Source organism: Carassius carassius, chromosome 35, assembly GCF_963082965.1.
Source record: "Carassius carassius chromosome 35, fCarCar2.1, whole genome shotgun sequence".
NCBI classification, from domain to species: Eukaryota; Metazoa; Chordata; class Actinopteri; order Cypriniformes; family Cyprinidae; genus Carassius; species Carassius carassius.
This window is the reverse complement of record NC_081789.1, coordinates 6,021,210-6,046,460: the sequence shown is the minus strand read 5'-3', so window position 1 is coordinate 6,046,460 and position 25,251 is coordinate 6,021,210. Positions and strand designations below refer to the sequence as shown.

General features: G+C 41.9%; 2 protein-coding genes across 3 annotated transcripts in view; both read left to right on the top strand.

Annotated features, from left to right (window-relative positions):
• Positions 1 to 615: 615 nt before the first annotated feature.
• LOC132115671 (patched domain-containing protein 3-like) lies at positions 616 to 3,779 on the top strand. The gene is made up of 2 exons (XM_059524080.1): positions 616 to 801; positions 2,964 to 3,779. The coding sequence occupies exon 2, from the start codon at positions 2,981 to 2,983 to the stop codon at positions 3,695 to 3,697; it is 717 nt and encodes a 238-aa protein (XP_059380063.1). The 5' UTR covers positions 616 to 801; positions 2,964 to 2,980; the 3' UTR covers positions 3,698 to 3,779.
• A 14,384-nt stretch (positions 3,780 to 18,163) lies between these two features.
• gpr158a (G protein-coupled receptor 158a) overlaps positions 18,164 to 25,251 on the top strand; it is a 126,229-nt gene continuing 119,141 nt past the window's right edge. For both annotated transcript variants that reach the window (XM_059524347.1, XM_059524346.1), the window contains exon 1: positions 18,164 to 19,418. In XM_059524347.1, coding sequence (XP_059380330.1) covers positions 18,574 to 19,418 — 845 coding nt within the window. In that variant the 5' untranslated portion in view covers positions 18,164 to 18,573. The remainder of the gene's footprint in view (positions 19,419 to 25,251) is intronic.

Here is a 25,251-nt window from a genome sequence, read left to right as displayed (position 1 = left end):
TTCAGCTGTCTTAGATCCAGTATGGGCCTGAGACCCCCGTCTCTCTTGGGCACTAGAAAGCATCTGCTGTACAGCCCCCCCTCGCTTTGAGCTTGAGACACAGGCTCTACAGCCCCTTTGCTCAACAGTTTTTATATTTCGGCCTGAAGTATGTGTGCTACTTCAGTTTTGACCGTGGTTTCGATGCGCGCTAAAAAGCGCGGAGGGCGTCGAAAAAACTGTAGCGAGTAGCCTCCCTTTATAATGCCTAGCACCCAATTCGAAACCCCTGGAAGCGCTGACCATGCATCTGCATGAATGGCTAAGGGCTGGATGCGAAGCGCGCTCTGTTGACTGGGCAACGGCGGTGCTTCGCTATGCTGTAACATGGGCGTTACGCCTGTGGCATTTGAGGCGGGAGCGCTTATTACAGCGGGCAGATCGCTCCTCCTCGACCCCGTCCCGGCGCTTAACCGATTGAGGGAGGGCTGAGCGGGTCCCGTGGGACTCGTGATGTCTGCGAGTAACTGTGGGCTGCAAGTGTGCACATTTACTGCTTTCGACTCACTGTCTGCCTGGGCAGAGCGTACGTGCACGGGATAATTTGATTAAATATTTCTATTGAGTGAGAAAAAAATCACTAGTGGTCATGTATTATTTTACATTTAATTTCAGTCTTGATAATGTGAGGAACAAGATATGGGTTTCTTTCATGGGAGTTCTGTCTGCGGGTTCTGGCTGTGCTCTCTAGCTTCTGCTTGCTGCTCCTTTTCCGAGTGCCATTCGTAATAACAGTGGCTAATTCACCTTTCCTGATTCTGGGTAAGTGTGTGTTTGTGCAAAATGGAATATTAATTTAAGCATAATTACATATTTGTTATATACACTACAGAAACTTTTTATTAATATTGTTGTCTTGTTTTTGATTAACACAAAATAAGATGGTAATGGTGTTCATTTTCATAAATACAGTAACATTCAAAAATTTATTTTTATTTTACAAATTATTTAATTTACCACGGAAACGTTAAATTGATAAAAATTGACACTAAAGGCATTTATAATGTTACAAAAGGTTTCTGTTTCAATAAGTGCTTTTCTGTTATGTGCCATTCTAAAAAAAAAAAAAAATGAGTCATGAGTTCCACAAAGTATTAAGCTGTACATCTGCACATTGATTACAACAAGAAATGTTTCATGAGCACCATATTAGAATATTATAATTATTTCTGAGGAATCGTGTGACACTGAAGCCTGCAGAAGGACTAGATTTTGTCTTGTTACACTGGCATATTTTTCATATTTGACAAACCTCAATTTTCTTATACAACCCGAATTCCGGAAAAGTTGGGACGTTTTTTAAATTTTAATAAAATTAAAACTAAAGGAATTTCAAATCACATGAGCCAATATTTTATTCACAATAGAACATAGATAACGTAGCAAATGTTTAAACTGAGAAATTTTACACTTTTATCCACTTAATTAGCTCATTTAAAATTTAATGCCTGCTACAGGTCTCAAAAAAGTTGGCACGGGGGCAACAAATGGCTAAAAAAGCAAGCAGTTTTGAAAAGATTCAGCTGGGAGAACATCTAGTTAATTGATATCAGGTCTGTAACATGATTAGCTATAAAAGCTTTGTCTTAGAGAAGCAGAGTCTCTCAGAAGTAAAGATGGGCAGAGCAAACTTTAAAAACAATGTTCCTCAACGTCAAATTGCAAAGGCTTTGCAAATCTCATCATCTACAGTGCATAACATCATCAAAAGATTCAGAGAAACTGGAGAAATCTCTGTGTGTAAGGGACAAGGCCGGAGACCTTTATTGGATGCCCGTGGTCTTCGGGCTCTCAGATGACACTGCATCACTCATCGGCATGATTGTGTCAATGACATTACTAAATGGGCCCAGGAATACTTTCAGAAACCACTGTCGGTAAACACAATCCGCCGTGCCATCAGCAGATGCCAACTAAAGCTCTATCATGCAAAAAGGAAGCCATATGTGAACATGGTCCAGAAGCGCCGTCGTGTCCTGTGGGCCAAGGCTCATTTAAAATGGACTATTTCAAAGTGGAATAGTGTTTTATGGTCAGACGAGTCCAAATTTGACATTCTTGTTGGAAATCACGGACGCCGTGTCCTCCGGGCTAAAGAGGAGGGAGACCTTCCAGCATGTTATCAGCGTTCAGTTCAAAAGCCAGCATCTCTGATGGTATGGGGGTGCATAAGGGCATACGGTATGGGTAGCTTGCATGTTTTGGAAGGCTCTGTGAATGCTGAAAGGTATATAAAGGTTTTAGAGCAACATATGCTTCCCTCCAAACAACGTCTATTTCAGGGAAGGTCTTGTTTATTTCAGCAGGACAATGCAAAACCACATACTGCAGCTATAACAACAGCATGGCTTCGTCGTAGAAGAGTCCGGGTGCTAACCTGGCCTGCCTGCAGTCCAGATCTTTCACCTATAGAGAATATTTGGCGCATCATTAAACGAAAAATACGTCAAAGACGACCACGAACTCTTCAGCAGCTGGAAATCTATATAAGGCAAGAATGGGACCAAATTCCAACAGCAAAACTCCAGCAACTCATAGCCTCAATGCCCAGACGTCTTCAAACTGTTTTGAAAAGAAAAGGAGATGCTACACCATGGTAAACATGCCCCGTCCCAACTATTTTGAGACCTGTAGCAGAAATCAAAATTGAAATGAGCTCATTTTGTGCATAAAATTGTAAACTTTCTCAGTTTAAACATTTGCTATGTTATCTATGTTCTATTGTGAATAAAATATTGGCTCATGTGATTTGAAAGTCTTTTAGTTTTCATTTTATTAAAATTTAAAAAAACGTCCCAACTTTTCCGGAATTCGGGTTGTAGTCTATATTTCACATTTTTGTCCGATTAATTAAAAGTGCTAATTTAATATTAAATGCCCCTTTGGTTTAGAGTTGGTTTATAAAGAGCACCCTTTTCTCACAGGCATTGGTGTTGATGATATGTTCATCATGCTTTTCAACGGGCAACAAACCAAAGTGAAGGATCCAGTGGAGAAGAGAATGGCAGAAACCTTCAAAGAAGCTGCCATGTCTATAACTATCACTACATTGACTGATGTTCTTGGTTTCTACATCGGGCTCATGAGTGAATTTCGCTCAGTCCAGGCCTTCTGCTTGTACACCAGCACATCCATTGTTTTCTGTTACATTTATAACATCTTCTTCTTTGGAAGTTTTCTAGCCCTAAACGGCAGGAGAGAGCAGAGTAACAGACACTGGCTGACCTGCTGCAAACTCCCAACACACACTCCTGAAGGAAAGTCATTGGCGTATCGTCTCTGTTCTGTAGGTGGCGACTATGACCAAGAAACCAGTGCTGAGAAACAACAGCCCATAGCACACTTCTTCAAGTTCTGTTATGGTCTGTTCCTGACCAAGCCCTGGACCAAAGTCTGTGTGATGCTGCTGTATTTGGGTTATTTGGCTGGAGGCATCTATGGATGTTTTAATTTACAGAAGGGTATTAATATGAGGGACCTGGCAGCTGATGATTCATATGTAGTAAATTATTATGACGATGATCAGAAATTCTTCTCCAGGTATGGTCCAAATATCATGGTTGTAGTGACTGAAGAGTTGCCATACTGGAACAAGAGCAGCAGATTAGAACTAAACCAATGCATGGAAAAACTCTACAACTTGACATTTGTCAATTGAAATCTGTCTCCTGGTTAGACTTTTACTTACAATTTGCTCAAACCCAAGGCCTTAATCTAGACAATGAAAACATCTTCATGGAGCATTTATTATCTTTTTTCCAGCTCTATCCGGAGTTTAAGCTTGATGTTAACATTGCAGAAGGCAAAATCAATGCTTCAAGATTTTTTGTACAGACTTTGGATATTTCCAATGCCAGTATGGAGATAATGATGTTCAATGAACTCAGAAACACAGCTCACAGTAGTGTAGCTAAACTTCTAGTGCTCCACCCATTGTTCATCTACTTGGACCAATATTTGGTAATAGTGACCAGCACCATCCAGAATGTTGGCTTCACCACAGCTGTCATGTTGGTTGTTTCCTTGTTTTTAATCCCAAACCCAATCTGTTCCCTGTGGGTCACATTTTCTATCAGCTCGGTCATCACCGGTGTCACAGGTTTTATGGCCTTATGGGGTGTCAACCTAGATTCCATTTCGATGATCATCCTGGTGGTGTGTGTTGGCTTCACTGTCAACTTCTCTGCACATATTTCATATGCGTTTGTTTCGAGCAAGAAATCAACAGCCAATGAACGAGTAGTTGATGCATTGTTTTCTCTGGGCTATCCGGTGCTACTGTACAAGGGCCTGCCTCAACAATAATAGGCGTACTAGTTTTGGCTGCATCCAAAAAGCACATCTTCAGGACATTCTTTAAGATCATGTTTCTCATTATGATTTTTGGTTTGGCTCACAGTATCGTCTTCATCCCAGTGTTTCTGACCCTACTGTCCTGCAGTTCAAACGAAACTAAGAAGAAAACAACTCTGCCTGGTGTCATTCCAAAAGTAATTTTAATTGAAAACAAAAGCATGACATATGATAACCATGCATTTACTAAGGACAATTACCACTTTTGTAGACAAAATGTTAAAACACAGAGTACTAAAATATATTTTATTCCAAATAATGAGATGCCTTCAGGTTGGTGCCATGACCCGGACTGTCCATAGAAACTGAGTGTACATTCGTCATGTAAATAATGTCTGCATTCTTTAGTTTCTCTGTGATGTTATGTTACATGTTCTTATCAGGTTAATTTAGCAGAGAAAGTGAGTATTGTGTATTGACAAGTTGAAATGTATTATTTTTATTTAAATGTTATATATGTGTATTCTTATATGAGCTATAGCAACATCAAATCCTGTCATCCTAGGTCCAAGTGGTTGATAATACATTACTTCTTGCACATTTCGCAACACCCTCAAAGTGAAATGTCCAGTGTGTGACGTGTATAGCTTTATCTGAAATAGATGAATGTGAATCTGATATTGTCAGGGTTCTGTCACTTCGGTCTAATTTATTCATGGCTTTGTTTTTATGTGAATGTGTGGCTTTGAGTGTGCTCTCTTGTCTGCTTGCCTTCTTTCTCTTTGGAGATTAGTGTTTGGATCCTGGCACTCATGTCTTGTTCAGTTTTGGTTTTGCACCGGGGTTCAGACACTTGCGCTCCATGTTCTGTCTTGTTTGGGAATGCGTGGTCTCGAATTCACTCGGGTACACTCTTCTGTCCTTGTGTGTTTTTGTGTTCTGTGTTTCTCATTGTCTCGTGTTGTTGCATGCAGCTCATGTTTATATCGTCTGTGTGCTTTCTTTTTATGTTTTGTCTTGTGCTTGGGTTTTTCATTGGCTGTGTGCTTTCATGTTGTCATGTTTTGTGTGAATACACGGCTGCGTGTTCATGTTTTGTTCAAGCACATGGATTGTGATTGTTTTGCTGGCCATGTGCTTGTGTTTTTGTTTTGTGTGAGCACATGGCTTTTGTTTTGTTTGTTTCTGTGTTCCATGTGCTCTCATGTCTATTGTCAAACCCCACCAACCATGTTACCTGATTTGGTTCTGTTGCCCCACCTGTTGTCCCTCATTATCCTACTTGTTTCCTCCTTATTTATTTTCCTTGTTTTCGCAGTCCTGTGCCAGTTCATTGTCAAATGTACCCCTGTTGTTTCTTGCCTGCTCCTGTCCTGCCTTGCCTTGCTGTGCCCTGTACTGGCCTGCCTGTCTGCCTGCCTGTTTTCCCCCTCTGGGTATTTTTTGTCGGTTTTGGTTTTATTTTTACTATTAATAAAAGCCCATCGTTCCTGCATCACTGAGTCCTGGTCTCATCTCTTCACCCAACCCTGACAGATATATTATGTTTGTTTTTGTACGTGTAATGACAGTTTGGAAAATATAGGTCCGGTGACTAGTGCTGAAGGGTTAATGATCTATCACTCTGAAAATAATGCAGCACCTAAACTAAGCCCTACCATTAACCCAGTGTTAGGAAGGTTACTTTGGAACAAGTTACCCTATGTAAAATGTAATAAGTAGTGTAATTGTTTCAATTACTTTATTAAAGTAATTTAACTAATTACATTTTGTTTTAGTTTTTTTGATTACTTTTCTAAATTAATAACATGTTTTAAACTGTTAATCATTTTCAAACATTTCATTCTAAAGCACAGCACTGGAACAAATTTTTAGCACTCGCCATTGTGGCAACTCTCAGACAGGTTATATGGATTGATATAATGGGTGATTTTGATGTGATGCACTGGAAATTCAAACAAGAACCAAGAAAAGCATCAGAATTGCATTGCTTTATTAAACAGCCTTTAAATGACAGGAGGTACTGTGCACATCAAAAACAGGCAAAGCAACAAAATAAAACTATTCAACATATCCTAGCTTGTTACTGAAAATATTCAGATGTAACCCCATTTGTAATGATTAACATTTTCATAAGTAACTTTAATTTAACTACACATTTTTCTCTAACTGTAATGGATTACAGTTACATTTATTTTGTAATTAAATCACGTAAAGATGTTGCATGTAACTAGCTACTCCTCAACACTGACGTAAACCTAACCAAGAGAGTTAACAAAAGCAAACATGAAAAAAAAAAAAAAACATTATTTGCTGAACAAATCATGCCATTGTACAGTTGCTTGCTTCTACAAGTGTTTAACTTGACCCTTTTTTAATGAGATTGGTTCCCAAGCTCCAAAGTGCAAAATGTACCAGGCGGACAACTGACTAAGTTTGCCACATCAGATAGCTTTTCATTTGGTTCTATGATATAAGCACTGACATGTATTACATTACAAATCATGCGCTATGGTAAAAGTGTCATAATACAGTATTATACAAGGAACCATGCAAAGAGAACCATGCCAAGAAAGCATCATTCATTCAAGCATATAATGTTTCAAGGAAATGTAAAGAAATTTAAGGATAAATAAATGCACATTAATAATTACAGATTTCCGAAAAGTAAAAGTTATCAAGCTTCAGATTAATCTTTAGAAGTGTAAATCTGAATGGAATGGAAATTCCACAATTCACTTAATTTAGAAAATTTAATTTAGAAAAAAATACTACTTTAACCCAGGCCATTTGTGTGAATGAAAGGTGAATATACCTCAGCACTACAAGAATGTTGGCATACTGTATGACATAATAAAGATAATGTAAATATTGCAATTTTGTAGTCTGGAATAACCCATGTAAATTCTAGATTATCAATAAACTGGGTAGTTGCTTTAGAAGCTGTGACTTCTTAATCTATAAAAAGGTGTCTATTTGCAAATATGACTGCAGGGCACTCTGCCAGATAGCTTTTGCACACAAACCTAATATTTTACAATAGCAGGTGCCAGTCATTCCCAGAACAAAACCCTTTAGAGAGTTCTGAAATATAAGAAAGTCCTAATCTAAATGTATCCTTTTTATAGATCCTTTTAAGGCAGGTCAGTTCACTCAGCGGCCAACTTGGTCAGCTATTTCCTGCAATTACTACTCCTATCTGTTTGAATCTGCAAAGACTGAAATATATTGACTGTTTGTCAAGATTACTGTTATTCTAGAAGTTCACTTGTAGAAAGTGTAGCAATCATTTCAGGAATTAAGACAGAAAGTTTCTCTCTCTCTCTCTCCCCGCTCGGTTTTGCACGGTGAAGTTGAAGTCCTGGAGCGCCAGGAACCACCGCGTCACTCTCGCGTTCGTCTCCTTGGCCCGGGCCATCCACTGCAGGGGGGCGTGATCTGTAATGAGAGTGAAGGGGCAGCCGAGGAGGTAATACCTGAGCTCCAGGACTGCCCACTTGACGGCCAGCGCCTCCCTCTACACCGTAGCGTACCATTGTTCCGCGGGGGTCAGTTTTCGGCTTATGTAGATCCTCGCCGTCGTGGCCCTGGGAAAGGACTCCCAACCCGGTGTCGGATGTGTCCATGTGTACCAGGAAGGGACAGTTGAAGTCAGGTGCTCGGAGTACCGGCTCCGTTGTGAGGGCTGCCTTTATCCAGTGGAATGCCGCCTCCGTCTCGGGGGTCCACAGGACCTTCTCCGGTTGCCCCTTCCTGGTCAGATCTGTCAGGGGAGAGGCTAAGGAGGAGAAGTTAGGGATAAAGCAGCGGTAATACCCTGTCAACCCCCAAAAGGCCCGTACCTGTGTTTTGGAGGTGTGCCGCGGCACGGAGAGGATTGCTGCAACCTTCTTCTCCTGAGGTCTAATTAGGCCGCGACCCACCTGGTACCCCAGGTACTTAGCTTCAGAGAGGGCCAAGTGACATTTCCAGGGGTTGGCGGTCAGGCCAGCCCGGCGCAGTTCCGATAGCACCCTCCGCAGCCGCTCCAGGTGGTCCTCCCAAGTCTCCGAGTGTATGACGACGTCGTCGATGTAGGCCACAGCATAGGCCTGATGCGGCCAGAGGAGGACGTCCATCAGCCTCTGGAAGGTGGCCAGTGCTCCGTGGAGGCCGAAGGGTAGGACCCGGTATTGCCAGTGTCCGTTTGGGGTCGAGAAGGCTGTCTTCGGCTTGGCCTGTTCCGATAGAGGGACTTGCCAGTAGCCCTTAGTCAGGTCGAGGGTTGATATAAACCGGGCCCTCCCCAGACGGTCCAACAACTCATCGAAGCGGGGCATGGGGTAGCAGTCGAACTCGGAGACTTCGTTGAGGCGGCGGAAGTCGTTACAGAAGCGGAGGGTGCCATCGGGCTTTGGAACCATGGCGATGGGGCTGGACCATGGGCTGTGAGATGGTTCAATTACCCCTAACCTCAGCATCTCCTGTACCTCCTCCTCGATGGCGTGTCTCCGAGGCTCCGGGACAAGGTAGGGCCGATGCCGGACGATGGTTCCGGGTGGCGTGCGGACGTCGTGTTCCAAGACGTGGGTCCGCCCAGGCTGGGGGGAGAACACATCCGGAAACTGACTGACCAGGTGCTGCAGCTCGGTCTTCTGGGTGGCGGAGAGTTGAGGGTCCATGTCCACAACCACGGGAGTCGCCTTGGTGTAGGCCGAGAGCTTAGGCCCAGTTCCAACCCAGCGCTTCAGGAGGTTAATGTGATAGAGCTGGTCCTTCCTCCGTCTTCCGGGCTGCCGCACTCGGTACGTAACGGGGCCGACCTTTTCGGTGACGGTGTTTTGCCCCTGCCAGGTGGCCAAGAACTTGCAGGCGGCCGTGGGGACTAGAACCAGGACATGGTCTCCTCGCTGGAACTCCCGTGGTTGGGCCGCCCGATTATAATGTCGCTGCTGGGCCTGTTGTGCCTTGACGAGGTGCTCCCGGACGATGGGCATCGCATATGTTCCACGGTGGTATGGTGTACGTTCGGTTGTTGTTCCCAGGCCTCTCTGGCAACGTCGAGCAGACCACGGGGCTGGCGGCCGAAGAGTAACTCAAATGGTGTGAAGCCGGTGGAGGCCTGAGGGACCTCCTGAACACCGAAGAGGACATATGGCAGCATCTTGTCCCAGTCCCTTTTATCTTCGGCCGTCACTCGGCACAGCATCTGTTTCAGGGTCTGGTTGAATCGCTCAACGAGCCCGTCGGTCTGGGGGTGGTACACCGTGGTGTGGAGCTGCTGGACCTTCAGGAGCTTGCAGATGTCTGCCATCATCCGGGACATGAACGGGGTGCCCTGGTCAGTCAGTATCTGGGATGGGATGCCGACCCGACTACAAAGCAGGAAGAGTTCCTGGGCGATGGCTTTGGTAGTGGCTTTTCGGAGGGGGATGGCCTCAGGGTAGCGGGTGGCATAATCCACGATGACCAGTATGTGTTCGTGCCCCCAGGCGGACTTCGGCAGTGGCCCCACTAAGTCCATCCCGATCCGCTCGAAGGGCACCTCAATGATGGGCAGCGGTATCAGCGGGCTGGGGGGAAGGGTCTATGGTGAGGTCCACTGGCAGGTTGGGCAGGCTTGGCAGAACTGCCGGACTTCGACCTCTAGGCCCGGCCAGTGGAACCGGCGCTGGACGGTGTTCTGGACTCCTAGGTGTCCTGCCATAGGGTTTGCGTGGGCTTTCTCCATCACTGCTCCTGTCTTGCTGCGCGGGACAACCAACAGCGTCTTTTCCTCCCCCCTCCGCTGTGCGACACAGTACAGTAGGCCATTTTTCACTATGAAGTGAGGTGTGGGGTGGGGTGCCGGTTGGATTTCTCTTCCGTCCACCACTCTTACTTGGTCGAGACGGGAGAGGTTGGCCGCTTGAGCTCGGGCTGGCTGCCGTGGGTCGAAGGTCCACTCACTGAAGAGCTGGGCAGCGCTGATCATCGAGAGCCCCATCCGGCCCAGGATTTCCTTTTTCAACTCCTCATAAGACCCGTTGAGCTCTGGGGGAAGCGTGAAGTAAGCCCGTTGTGCCTCTCCCGTCAGCAGCGGGGCGATGATCCGGGCCCACTCCTTCTTGGGCCACACTTCCCGGGTGGCCACGGTCTCAAACATCTGGAGGTAAGTGGAAACATCATCGTGGGACGTCATCCTCGGCAGCAGCTGTGTGGCCTGGACACGGGGGTCAGGCAGCGGAGTACATGCGCCGGCAGCCATACGGAGCGTGGCGAGCTCCTGTTCGGTTTCCCCTTGCCGGGAGGCCATGTGCTCCATAATTTGTTGCTGGTGGATGCTCACCTCGGTGAGGTGCTTCAAGATTTCTTCCATCGCCGGGGGAGGAGCGCCACCTGGGGAAACCAGAGAAGACACGTGAGCCAACAGGGCGTGGGGCAAAAGAAAAACCAAAAAAAAACAACCAAACCAGTCCAACTGGGGAAACACCGCATGGGAAGGGGTCGTCGGTGTCTTCTTCACTGTCCTGCCCGCATTCTCCTACAGTGTGGCGGGGTGAAGAAGGACACGACGAGTAGGTACAGGTGAGTTCCCTGAAGGGTGGATTTTATTGACAAAGAGTGGGGCAGAAGGCGGTGGCGTGAGGTGGTTTGGTGCAGGGTGCTCGGCTTCCTCTTCGGTCTGTGCACTGTGGCGGTGTGGGTCTGTTGTGCTCTCCCATGTGCAGTGGGGCTGGCAGTCACACACTGCTCTCTGTAAGCAAGACAGATAGTTAGGATTAGCCGAGACTCGTGGAGACATCCCTCATCTCTGTGTTCATTTGCTGTGCTTAAGAAGGCAGCTCTTGATGGGGCACAGGTGTGGCCGCTCAGCCCGTGATGAGCAGGTGCAGGTGTGACTGCTCGGTTTCCAGGGCGACGCTGATGAGAGCTCGGGACACGTGTCACAATATATATATTGTGGAGGGTGGCTTTTTTAATAGAAAAATTGGTGACAGGAAGAAGGAAGTGCAGGAGTGCTCGCTTGCTGGTAGGCTGATAGTGGCTGTGTTCCAAGTGTGACGTGTCTGTGCATGAGATGTTCCTCATAGAACACCTCCCAGGTGTTCCTCTTGTGTTTCCAAGGCGATGCTGATGAGGCTTCGGGACATGCCTCACAATCCCACCCCCTAAGTGTTGCCCTGGTCCTCTTGTACAATGGGGAGATTGGGGAGTGTGCCCTGACAGACTTACGAAAGCTGACCAAATCCTGGAGTGCCTGTCGGCATTGGCGTTGGCTGTCCCAGCTCGATGTTGTATGCTGAAGCGGAAGTCCTGGAGCACTAGGAACCACCGAGTTGCCCGGGTGTTGGTATCTTTCCCCCGAGCCATCCACCATAAGGGGGCATGGTCAGTAATCGGGGTAAACTTTCTTCCCAACAGAGAATACCTCAGCTCCAGGGCTGCCCACTTGATGGCCAACACCTCCCTCTCAACATGGCATAGCGTCGTTCTGTGGGGGTCAGCTTTCGGTTGATGTAGATCACTGGATGTTCCATGCCATCCTGTACCTGGGAGAGGAGGGCTCCCAATCCAGTGTCCGAGGCATCCGTCTGTAACAGAAAGGGGCAGTTAAAGTCCGGGGCCGTAGGACTGGCTTTGACATGAGCGCGGCCTTGATCTGTCTAAATACCTCCTTCTCTGCGGGACCCCAGGATGGCTTCTCCGGCTGCCCCTTTCTGGTAAAGTCTGTCAGGGGGGCTGCTAAGGAGGAGAAGTTATGGATAAAACAGCGGTAATACCCTGCCAACTAGAGCTGAAGATCTTTGCCCGAACCGGTTCGGGTTTAATTTATATCATCTTACACGGGCTCGGGTCGGGCTCGGGCTTGTGCTCCGGTTTGCAAGGTAAACGAGCGGTCATGTGATGTGTTTCGATTAGCGCTAGAAAGATGCGAAAATGAATGCTGAGTAGGTGTAACGGAGGCTTGCCTCTGGTGATTACGTTTTGGTTGCACCAGCAACTAAAGCAAAGTCTGAGGTGTGGAAAAGTTTTGACTATTTTTATAATGAGAATAGTGAGTGAATAATGACACACCATCAGTGAGAGCAGGAACGCGCTGAAGCAATCTACAGTGGATTCAATCATTTTCCTCCACAAAAACAAGTAGGCTTAGCCTAATCTCTGTGAGTAAAGGTTTTTCAAATGATAACTAAATATTCATTGAGTCTTAAATGCATAATGTGGACAGAGTATATACGCTAATGTTGCCATTATTCTTTTATTAAATGTCAGCTGCTAGTAAGTAAATCCGGCGGAGCCTTTATCTTAATTTCATTATTGCCAAATACCCATCTTAATTTAAAATTTATCTTAATTTAATTTGTTTAAAAAAAATGTATTGGTGCGTTGGTCTATTTATAGGCTAAATGAGCCTATGCCTATTTAGAGTGCTGAGATGTTAAGATGTCACAAAGGACTGTGGTGGATGTTTAATAAATAAGATAGTAAACTATTTCTTTCTGAATCTAACCTGTGTTAAACTTCTAACCTTAATTCAACTTTTAACCTGACTTCTCTTTTGAGTCTAACATTATGACAAACACTCACCTAACTTCCTTGTCTAGGTCTAACAAAAATAACAAACTAAATTCTACTACTTCTTTTCGGAACAGGTCTTACTAACCTTTCGTTTTTAGCCTGCATTATGTCATGATATAAATTGAGTAATCAACTGACTGTTAACCCTGTACAATGTTTTTTGATGATTTTGCATATGCCAGTAACAGAGGGTAAAGAAGGGAGGGGCTTGCTTTATAAATTGAACCAATCATATTGATAAAAGGTGACGTTATGTTAGTGATTTTAGTCATGCTGAGTTTATTTTGAGGTGTCTGTATTTGTCCTATAAAACCTGATGTATTCTTTTTCTGGAGAGAGATTCTCTGAGAATTGCTCGAGTACTCTCCCGGCCGTAAATAAAGAACTCAAAGGACATTTGCTGAAGTCTGTCTGTCATTTTCTGCTGCGCAGCAGGTGAGATAGTTTAGATAAATAGGTATTTATCAAGTGTTGATTGGAGACGTTAGGGATCGTCGATTGGAGACGGCCCAGGGAGATCGTCGATTGGAGACGGCCCCGGTAGATTTAGGTCAGATGAGATAGGACTTAGTTAGATAAAGAAAAATCTACGACAGGACTTATTTTATTTCTTTATTCCAATTTCCAAGTGGTCTAGTCTACGTTAGTTATGAATAAATTGTTAAAACATGTATAAATTACTCATTCTTGACACAAGGAAAAAGAGCGTGTGTGTGCGCACATTTGAATAATGTCTGGCTGTAAACGGGTTCGGGCTTTTAAAAAGCTGTCAATCAAAATTTACTTGTCGGGCTCGGGCCGAAACCTATCGATGTGATTACAGCTCTACTGCCAACCCCAGAAATGCCTGTACCTGTGTCTTGAAGCTGGGAAATGGCATGGAGAGGATAGCCATCACCTTTTTCTCCTGAGGTTTAATCAGGCCGCATCCCACCTGAAACCCCAGATACTTGGCCTCGGTATGGGCGGGGTGACACTTCCAGTGGTTGGCAGTAAGTCCAGCTTTCCGAAGCTCTCCCAGTAACCTCTGGAGACATTTGAGATGGTCCTCCCACCACCCGGAGTGGACACCGACATCGTCCAGGTAGGTGGCTGCATAGGCTTGATGGGGCCGCAGAAGGATGTCCATCATACACTGGAAGGTCGCCGGAGCCCCATGCAAGCCGAACAGGAGGGTCCAGTATTGCCAGTGGCCACTTGGGGTGGAGAAGGCGGTCTTGGGCTTGGCCTCCTCAGTGAGTCTGACTTGCCAGTACCCCCTGGTCAGGTCGAGGGTGGAAATATACTGGGCCCTCCCGAGCCGGTCGAGGAGTTTGTCCACCCTGGGCATTGGATAGCCGTCGAACTCCGAGATCTTGTTTAGGTGACGGTAGTCATTGCAGAACCGGAGGGTGCCATCTGGCTTCGGAACCAAGACGATGGGGCTGGACCAGGGGCTCCGGGATGGTTCGATTACCCCTAACCTCAGCATTTCCCTGACTTCCTCCTTGATGGCATGTCACTGAGTCTCCAGGACATGATAGGGCTGCTGCCTTATGATGAGCCCTGGTGGTGTTCGGATGTCATGTTGCACAACATTGGTCTGCCCTAGGAGGGGGGAGAACACATCAGAGAACTGATTGACCTGATTGTGGCGAGGGTGTAGAGTTGAGCCCTGGACCCAATCCATTTTTTCAACAAGTTGATGTGGTACAGTTGGCTTTTCTGTCTTCGCCCCAGGCTGATGGACTCTGTAGGTGACCGGGCCCACCTGGTGTACGGCCCCTGCCTGGTGGCCAAGAATTTGCAGGTCGCATTGGGGACCAGGAACAGAACGTGGTCTCCCGGCTGGAACTCCCGTGGCTGGGCCGCCCGGTTGTAGTGGCATTGTTGGGCTTGCTGCACTTGACTGAGGTGTTCCCGGACTAAGGGCATCACTCTGTCGACCCTCTCCCACATCACGTTAATGCCGCATGAGCCGGAAGAGTTCTGCAGCTTGGTGAGGGGAGGAGTATCCACCTGCACAGAGTGAGAGAGGAAAAAAAAACTATATATATATATGTTTTATTATTATTATTATTATTATTATTATTATTATTATTAGGGTAAGGGCGGCTGTCGGTGATTCTTCACACTTCTGCCCGCATTCTCCACCAGTGTAACGGGGTGAAGAATCACACGACAGCGAGGAGTTCAAAAAAAGGCCACGGAGGGTGGTTTTATTAATAGACAAATGTGTTTACACATTCAGTGAAAAGGCTGTTCAATAAAAGTGAATATCAAAATGTATACATTTACTAAATTATTGTATACACTGTTCCTCATTAAAAAGTATAAGGTGCAGCAGATGCTAAGGCAAATGGACATTTTCTACCTCCATGGCTGCCAAATGCACCTGATCAGGTTGTTTATAAGGGTCTGACACATCCCCTCTGTGGCCACACACTCCAGTCACCCCTGGTCTCGCCTGTCTTCTTCCTGTATATGATATGATGACACACCATAAAACTCCCAAAAAAGATAAAGAAACAGAGGGGGAAAACTCTTACTCAGAGAAGTTTAGTATTGAAAACTGCATTGAAAACTGCACCTCAATAAGGCAGTCAACACAATAGTGCCATAAGATCATTAATATATTCCTTTTGCTTTGAATGTATCATGTGAGGATCCAATCACCTCAAAAGCTCGTCACAACAATAACTGTGACAACCTATTAATGCATGCCACCACACACATATTGTGTATTTACATGTCTGTTAAGATGTTTATGTTTGTAGAAATTGTTATAGATTGTTAACTGAGATATTTTTTTTTTTACATAGAAAAGGTTAGAAAGTGATTTTCACATTAAAATCACTTACCAGTGATTATTTTCATTTAACTGCGCTAAGGATGCCAAAAGACAGATTAGTTTAATGAACCTCAACAGATTTAGCCCAAGTTTACGAACGCAAGATCCTTTAAAACTCAACCTTTTTGAAAATCTCTAAATAATTTAACATTTTGAAAGAGAGTGTCAATGAAGCCACTGGCTAAAAACATGAATTATACAATAAAGATCAGAAATATCTAAGAAAAAAATATCCTATGGCTTTTCCAGACCTGTCAATTTATGAAAACTTCCTTCAACCCTAAAAACATTTCTGTAGCTCAAACAGTAAAGCATGTTGCTAGCATCAGCCATTGGTTCGATTCCCAGAGAAAGCAATAATTAAAAATGTGTTCCCTCAATGCAATGCAATAAATAAAATATGCAATGCTTAATTCAAAATAAGAGAAATATATATAATAAATTACCAGGATGTTCACATTCAATACATTTCCATTAAGTTCATTTATATACATTGTAGAAACATGCTTCACATTTGCAGCAGTTGCCATTTGAAATACTAACTAAATAAAATGCTTTCCTCTGTATTTTACCTCTCTGTTTGGCTATTTGGCTTTCCATATTAAATTATGAAACACAAAACACTTTATTTGAATTACCCAATAAGAGCTACAGTATTCCAAAACATTATGTGTATGAAATTAAAATAATGAGAGCCTTTCTATACAATTAATTTAGGTTCAACAATACTATAGTCCAGTAATTTTATTTCAATATGTATTTATTTTTTGAGTGAATGATAATACTGCTCATTTTGTTTTGGAGAATAATATCCAAATTTAAGATAGAGAAAACAAGCAAAGTCAGATTTTGACTCAGAACCTTCTAATTAACTATAATTATATATACCTATTATTTATATATATATATATATATATATATATATATATATATACCTATTATATATATATATATATATATATATATATATATATATATATATATATATATATATATATATATATATAGATATATATATATATAGATTTATTTGATAATGTGCAAATATTTCAATTTATGAACATATGGTTCAGAGACATGAATTTCTATGGGGAGCTTTGGAAAACTCGAGCGTACCTCTGAAGACAGTGATGGCATCACCCATTGTCTGCTCTTATGTGCCATTTCAGTTCATTTAGACGCTTGAGTCATTTGCGCCCCTGACGCACGCGTTTAGATTCTGCTCTGAACATCTCATTGTTTACAGATCTGGATTAAGCGCTCGTGCGGTGATGACTCATATTGCACCATGATTCACATCCTCACGCAGTCGCATGCATTCATCGTGTGCTGTTCGCTTCACTGCAGTTATTTCCCCAGTGAGCGACAAGCAGTGCTGCACACTCGATGTCTCCTCGAAGCAAACAGCTTTGTCCAGCTTGTATGTTTAATTAAAATAATAAATGCTTGATTGGTATCACAGCATTAGGCTTGTATTTAAATCAGCGTTAGGGACCGTTCGCACAGGACGCATACTTGCGTTCCAACAGCGTGTCGGAGACGCGTTTTGAAACTGTTTAAAACTTACGGCTTCTTAAGACGCAGTGCTGTAAACAAGAACGCGTTCGAATGTGTCTGTGTCAAGACATGTTTTGCGTTCAATAAATACACGGAATGCAACGAGACGCGGTTTTTCGAGCACTAGTTATTTTATCTATTTTGGGGTTTTAAAGCACGTTTTGAACAGCTGAGGGCGTCTTAACAAGACGAGCTTCGAAATAATCGCGAGACAAGACGACGGCGAAAAACGTCCGTCATACTTATGATATAGATCAACAATTAAAAAACAAAGCAAACGAAAAACGGGATCCCAATCTGTTTATTATCATAAACAACCACGGCAATTAAATTTTTTTGTAACTTCTCAATACTAGCGCATAATTTAACCTCGACAGCGCCGCCGTTTATCTCAGCGCGAAGTGTCTTTTAAACAGCATCGCCCTGTTGACGCTTACGCAGGCTAGAAAAGCTGTTATAAATGTACTCCTGCCCATCGAGCGTCTGTTTTTACCGTAACCTGAAACCTAATGTGATTTATCTTCGTTTCTTTCGATGTATGTTTTTTTCTCCTTTCAGCACTGGATAGCTCCTTCTGTTTAACAAACACGCCCTCCGTCAAATGACTGACAGCAGAAATGACCATACACCAATCAAGGGCACTTTCCTAAACCCTATAAGGTGATGAAGAAGACGGGGATGTTAGTAGTGTTGGGAAGTCCGACTCATTTCCCCTAATCGGTTCCTTCGAACGGTTCAGTTCAGTATATCTGATTTGCAAGCCGAGAACTGGATACGCGCTCTGACCGAACGAGTCAGTTTTGCGAAATGGTTCGTTGAAAGAACCGACTCAATAAACGATTCCTACGCGAATCGGACATCACTAGATGTTACAGCAAATGGTTTCTGCCGTTCTCATGCTTTAAGACTGGAGTGGACGAAAGAGGGCGGAGTGTGTTTGTCATCCAAATGTAAAGTACTGACTCCCTGCCTCCGAAAAATAGGATTCTTTTTCTCTCTTTCTCATTCGATCACGTCTGTTGGGGTCCAACATCATATTGGGAGGAGAGCGTCGGGGATCCTGCACATCTGCTGCGCTCCTGCAAGGAGACACAAGACCGAATCAGCATCACTTACACAAACAACACCAATTCACCTGAGGGGAAAGGGATTAGTGATGCAATAATTGTCTTCTGGCCAGGAATCAGGTGTCAGTAATGCGTGAAAATCCACAGGTGAAAATGCTGTGCTGATTTAATTCATTCCAGCTGTGATTTCTCGCATCAGAATTGGTGATCTGAAGCTGGTAAGGTAAAAGAGCGGGATTGAAGGATATGGCCATAATCCGGATATCGTTACTCTTGCAAGTGGGTTTTGTTATAGGATCGAATTATAGATATGTGGAATATGATCGGGACCTAAAAGCAAAGCTGCCTATTTATAATACGCACAACTACCAGCAAGCGCACCTCCGGCAGCCCCATTCGGGTTTAACGCAGAAGACTGAGGAACAGGTACCCAGAGTGGTGAGTGCGTTTCTGTACACGGGGGATTCCTCCACCTTAAATCACGGCAACTGTTCAAGGAGATATGAGCTGGCGGTGTTGCGGGGAAGGACGCGCGGAGACGCGCATCAATCCATGCGCAGCGTCCTGGACACGGTCCTTCACGCCACGAACTTCCTTAACATGATCCTACAAACGAACAGGTCCAGAGATCATAGCCCCAGACGCGATATGGAGTGGTACCACGCTCTGGTCAGGAGTATCCTGGAGGGAGACACCAAGATCCATCGAGCAGTGGTCACCTTGAGCACCGAGTCCCCTCCTGAAGGGCCACCTGTTTACCTTCAGGCCACACGGGCAGGTGGAGAGATCATTCTCCAGGATTTATCTAGCACTGCCCACCATATACTGAAGAACAGAACGGCTGATACCGAGTGGTACCATGAGCATAAAAATAAAAAGAAGACCCATCTCCAAAAACGAGTGCTGAGTCAAGATTTTGCCACTTTTGACGCGTCTGTGCGCAGTGGAGAAAGTTATATTACCGACAAAACTCAAATTCACTGGTCAGCTCCGTATTTGGAGTGTGAAAATGGGAATTTCATTCCCAGATGGCTCGTGACACTGTCTGCTGGCTTCTATGGCCTTAAACCCAACCGGAATCCAGACTTCAGGTAACTTTGGTAACATGGGTGGATTGTTCAGTTGTTCATAATGCACACTGAAAATTGACGCTGTAGAAACTAGCAAGTAAAACATCAAGTAAAACACTGAATTAAATGCAGCATTTTAAAGTAGAATTTTCTTGTAAAACAATCTAATAATCTTTATTTACAACTTTGAAAAAAAAAAAAAGACATTTTGCAGTGTAGATTATCCGCACAGAATCTGTTATCAAAATGATGATTATGTTCTGTTTATCAGGATATATATATATATATATATATATATATTACTGTAGAATTAATTCAGGTTTATTTGTATAACTTTTTTCTTGTTAAATTTGCAATACAAAAAAAGAAGAATGCATGGTTCAGTGTGCATTTCAGTGTGGAAGTATTTTGTTATCGGTAAGAGATGAGTGTGTCAAAGCAATTTATTATAACAGAATTTCCAAGTTACAGTAACAATAATGGTTTTTCATAGTCTTATTGTTCATGTTTTTGTATTTAATACCACAAATGCTGTTGGTTAGTATGGCAAACCATCACTGCAGGTGTAGAGAGTGCTTCTAAAAATAACCAATGCTGGTTGCATAGCAAGAAACCCCTTGGCCCCGGAACAATCAGCTCGCTTCTCAATATACAACCACGCGGTTATTGGAGATGTTTAGACTGACCAGGCTAACATGTTATGTAGAAGGATCCTCGACTCTGTTCAAAGATGAGTTAAGAGGTGCCGGTAACACTGAAGCTCAGAGACAGGAATAGGGCTGTTTCCTGTTTACTAAGTAATCCCACAGGCACCAGCACCATGGACTGGTTTTACAACCACAATTGTTCTTTAAAATCTGTAGCTGGTCCTGTAGCTTCTTTCAGGCAAATCATTTATGTGATTGCTTTAAATGCATAGCTGGACTGTGGTATGTAAACAATTCAGGGAACGAGCTCAATTTGCAGCATGTAGCAAAATGGTGTTTCCATTTATATCTGCCATCGTCAAATTCTCCAGTCTATCGTCTAAATGAGAAAAGCCAGCAGAAGCCAGTGTCTCTCTGGGTTTGTTCAGTAGTTATGCTGTAATTTGTAACCTCTCTGCACAGGTCGATATTTGGCCAAGGCTTCGTCTTATGATGGCTCGTATCCCTTAGGTAATGAATTCCGAAACACTTGCTGGCCATGACATTAAGGTAGATCCATCCTGTTGTCTTTAGGCCCACTCTTTATCACCTACACATGTTTCTAAAGGGGCAATGGAGGGGGGAAGGGGTGTTCTGTAATGTAATGTCTCCCATCTTCACTCCAAGGATACCTTTCAGTCAATACGATAATGAATAAATAATGAAAGATGTACAACAACAACTAGAGGCACCTCTCATACATCTGCAGACATTTTTAGATTAATGTTGTGTGTCTGAATGTTAAATTTAGACTTCTTATTGTGATGGACAACCTGATATTTATGTAGGTGAAATGTTAATTACATCTAGTTGAGTCATTCTTCACTTTGACAAGTTCCATTATCTTGTCTAGGTTGAGCTAAAGGACATGCAGAGCACACGTACGATGATTTGTAAATATATTTGTACTTTTTTTGAAGGAAATTTGAACACATGCTCATTACCACAATGCGAGGGTGTTGTGGCTGGTTGCTAGAATATTGCTATGCGGTTGCTAAGGTTTTCTAAGTGTTTTTAGCACATTGCGATATAGTTGGATAGGGTTGTTTGTTGGTTTATTGTTAGGTTGTTCTGGGTGGCTGCTTATTGGCACAAGGTTCAATGATGTGATGTTCATTATTTTGTCTAGATCTATTCAAATTTAATGTATTCAAAAATACATTAAAATGCAATTCATACATAAAGTGAACATTCTATGTCAAGAGAAGGTTAGTTCAGGTTATAAAATGTCATGCTGTGCAACTCTCCAAAAAATGTAATATTATAGATCATATTGATGAATTAATTTTTATAATAATTAAATAACAATTAACAAAATACTCCTTTAATTTGTAAAATGTTTTTCTGGGGTCTCTCAAGGTTGTAATCGATTATTATAAAATTAATAGATTAATAGCATCTGAGGCCACTGTTTGTTTTAAATCATGTGGAAAGGAGTTTTTTGTTGATTACAAGCATTTGTCTGGTATAGGACTAATTATCATATGAGAAGTGCTCATTAGACAATGACACGCAGTGGCAAATCATTCTAGAAGATTGAAATTCATTTTATCTCTTGGCTCCAGATGAGCAACAGTACATGTCTGAATGGTGAAGGCTATTCCTTTCTCTCACAGATGCTGCTATTTTATATAGCCGTGCATTTATGGATTGATTTCTCTCAAGTGTAATGGGAGATTTACTTTTTGAACTTTTAGAAATGCGCTTCTCAGTTCTTCCTTGACTGCTACCATGTAGACCTTGATTTGCACTCTGGAGTACTGTCCACAAAATGCTGCAACAAATTCAGACCTCGGACAACAGTTTTTTTGAATATCAGTGTATGGTGTAACATTAAGATTTTCTCCGTCATACATTTAGTAATTTAGTGCACTTTCATTGCATATTTTGTATTTAAATAACTGTAATTTAAATAGATTAAACTTAAGCTACCATAGCATGCACTCTTTCTCCTTTGTCAGGTGTGAGTGAGGGTTGGATGGAGAGAAAAGTGAACTCTATTAAGGCTGTCCAGTCTGCCAGGGGCCTCTGGGGATACACAAATCCACAATGTCCTATTATAACCCACATGGGCTGTAGGTCCTCTGCCCTACAAGCTCCTGCCAAGAGCCCAAGGGAGGCTGGGTTTGGATAGGCCAATTACAACTAGCATGGTAGTCTTAAAGAGACAGTGCCATTTCTATAACATAGTGTTTATATTTATTTTCAAGTGTGGGTTTTCAAAGGGTTTTCAAGCATCAAAACAATAAGTTTAATACAACTTTATTTTTTCTATACATTTATACTTAATATTTTTCATACATTAGAATGTTTTCCATTGTATGTATGTATTTATTATTCTATTATCTTTATTTATTTAAAATGAAACAAAATAAAATAATATAATAAGTTTACCATGATGTACAAATCACATCCACTAAAATGTCATAGCAATAGTTTATATACCATAAATCATGTGAGGCATATTTAGAACAATAATCATTAGATGATATTAAAAAGAACCCCCCAAAATGAATTAATTATCATTTTAAATCTTTACCAGTCTTTGCCACTTTTCTTCAAACCACTAAATATTTGTCAGTTTGTATTAATTTAAAATATAAAACAATTTATTTTGATAATCTTTTATTTTCTAGATTTTAATAAGTACAGGCCATAATATGAATGATGTAATATTTTTACATATATATACTATGTTATGTTGATTTCTAAATGATGATGGAGCATTATTTCACCAATATTTTGACATTTTATTTTCACAAAAGCTATTTGAAACATAACAATAGACACTTTACTTGCATGTAATATTAATTCTATGTATTCATTAAGAACTAACTGGTATTCCATTCAGAACATGGCTAATATGAATGCATTGGAAACGGCTACTGTTAATATTGATGTCTATGGAAGACTGTTTCCGCCACTAAATAAAAAATAAAAGAAGCTAATTGTGATTTTTTTTATCTCATAATCTCATAATTGTGTGATACTCGCAATTGCGAGTTATAAAGTCAAAATTGCAAGTTATAAAGAATTGCAATATATAAAGATATAATCTCGCAATTCTGACTTTTTTCTCTGAATTGCGAGATTATATCTTTCTCCTCACAAATGCATGTTCATATTTCACAATTCTGAGTTTTTTTCTCGGAATTGCGAGTTTATATCTCACAATTCTGACTTTATAACTGGTAATTCTGAGAAAAAAAGTCAGAATTGTGAGACATGAGCACGCATTTGGGAGAAAAAAAAAAGTCAAAATTGGGAGTTATAAAGTCAGAATTGCTAGATATAAACTCGCAATTCTGTGATTTGCTTTATTTCTCAGAATTGCGAGATAAAAAGTCTGAATTGCAAGATATAAACTCGCAATTCCGGGAAAAATGTCAGAATTGCAAGTTCATATCTCGCAATTCTGATTTTATAACTCGCTATTTTGACTTTATAACTCGCAATTGCTTGTTATAATGTCAGAATTTCTAGATATGGACCATTTTTTTTCCACTCAGAATAGTGAGATAAAAAGTCGCAATTACCTTGTTTTATTTTTTATTCAGTGGTGGAAAACGGCTTCCATAGATATCATATCTGACCTCTTGTCTGAACAAATCAAGTCCTTTGGGACAAGTCCATCCATTTCCTGTGTTAGCTGGAACAGTTTCCTGCTATTCTCCTCTGTTTGAATTAAATTTCAGTTTGGAATAAAAAAGGGGAGCTCATTAAAAAGAAAACGCATGGAGAAGGATGTCACCTCTTTTCATCCAGCGCGAAGCTGGATCTCGTCACGAGCGCTGTTATGCTAATGTAGTCCAAAAAGAAAGAAAGACAGATAAAATTCAATTAGCCAACAAAACCTGCACAATGAAACAGGAGACTGCTATACATATTCTCCAAAGAGCAAACTTTCATTCTGCCGTGGACTTCATGAAAAATTGATGGACAAAGCGTAAAGCAATTTTTAGTATTTGTTCAGGCAGCGACAGAACCTCAGCTAGCTTCAAGGCACATGTCTATTGAATAGCAGACGGTCTTAAAAGCATCCTCTTAATAAATCAAGTGCACTGAGGCATTATGTTTTAGTATGATCTCCGTGTCATGTTGTGCTTCTATTTTAAGGAAACAAAATGAGGGGAATTCATTAGGTTGACAGGACGAGTTTTGGCTAATGTGACTCAAGGCCCTGCTTGTCGTCTGTGCTGTGACACCGGGGTCATTCTGTCGAGTACTGTCAGCTGTTATCAAAGCAGACAGCCCAGCGATCTTGAATGTCAGCGTCTTTGAGCCCTCACATTTCAGCCCTTACCCCACTGCCATTACGCAACCCCATCAACAAACACTATCTCCGGAGACATTGTTCCTTTACATGCTAAACCTAGCAATAATTTATGTTTAGTAAACTTCTGTTTTCATCTGTGAAAAGATATCTACTGATATATCTAACTGACGACTTAAGCAAAACAAGTCATTTCCAAATCATTTATTTGGTAAAATAGGAAAATATATGAATTTATGCCATGCACCACTGTGATAAAAAGTACACTTAATTTTTGTATTTGCAATTTGTAGTGCACTTAAAAGATCAACAAGTATCTTAATTACGTACTAAGTATTTTTTTTAATTGTTGTTTCTATTTTAAAATGCCATTTGTAATAATGTCATTAAACGTTTTTTCTTGAAAATAAATGTGAAAATAATGTTTGCAAGAAATGCATGGAAGAAATACACTTACTTTGCTGTCTTGACTAACATAAGCACATGGAAAATACTAGACTATAATTTTAACTGTACTGTTATCTGACACTATATTTACAGTTTTAAAATATTTCAAATGTACCGAAGCTTGTAACTTCATTATAAATGTATAATTGCAAATATATTTAAGTACATGATATACAAGTTTCAAAAGAAATGGCATGTTAGTTTACCATAAATGCTTGTCAGTTTATTGGGCAGTACTTGCATGAGACAATAAGTATAATATAATTATAAAATTACCTATAAAGATACTCAGTCATACTTAGTCCTACTGCGAGTTCAGCTAATTGAGTTTAATATAAATGTAAACTATAATATGTTTTCATTAAATTGCAATAAACAATGCAATTAAGCATTGAAAAAATGTTCAGTAAGTATTTCTTTTACAGTATTTTAAGTACTAAGTATGCTA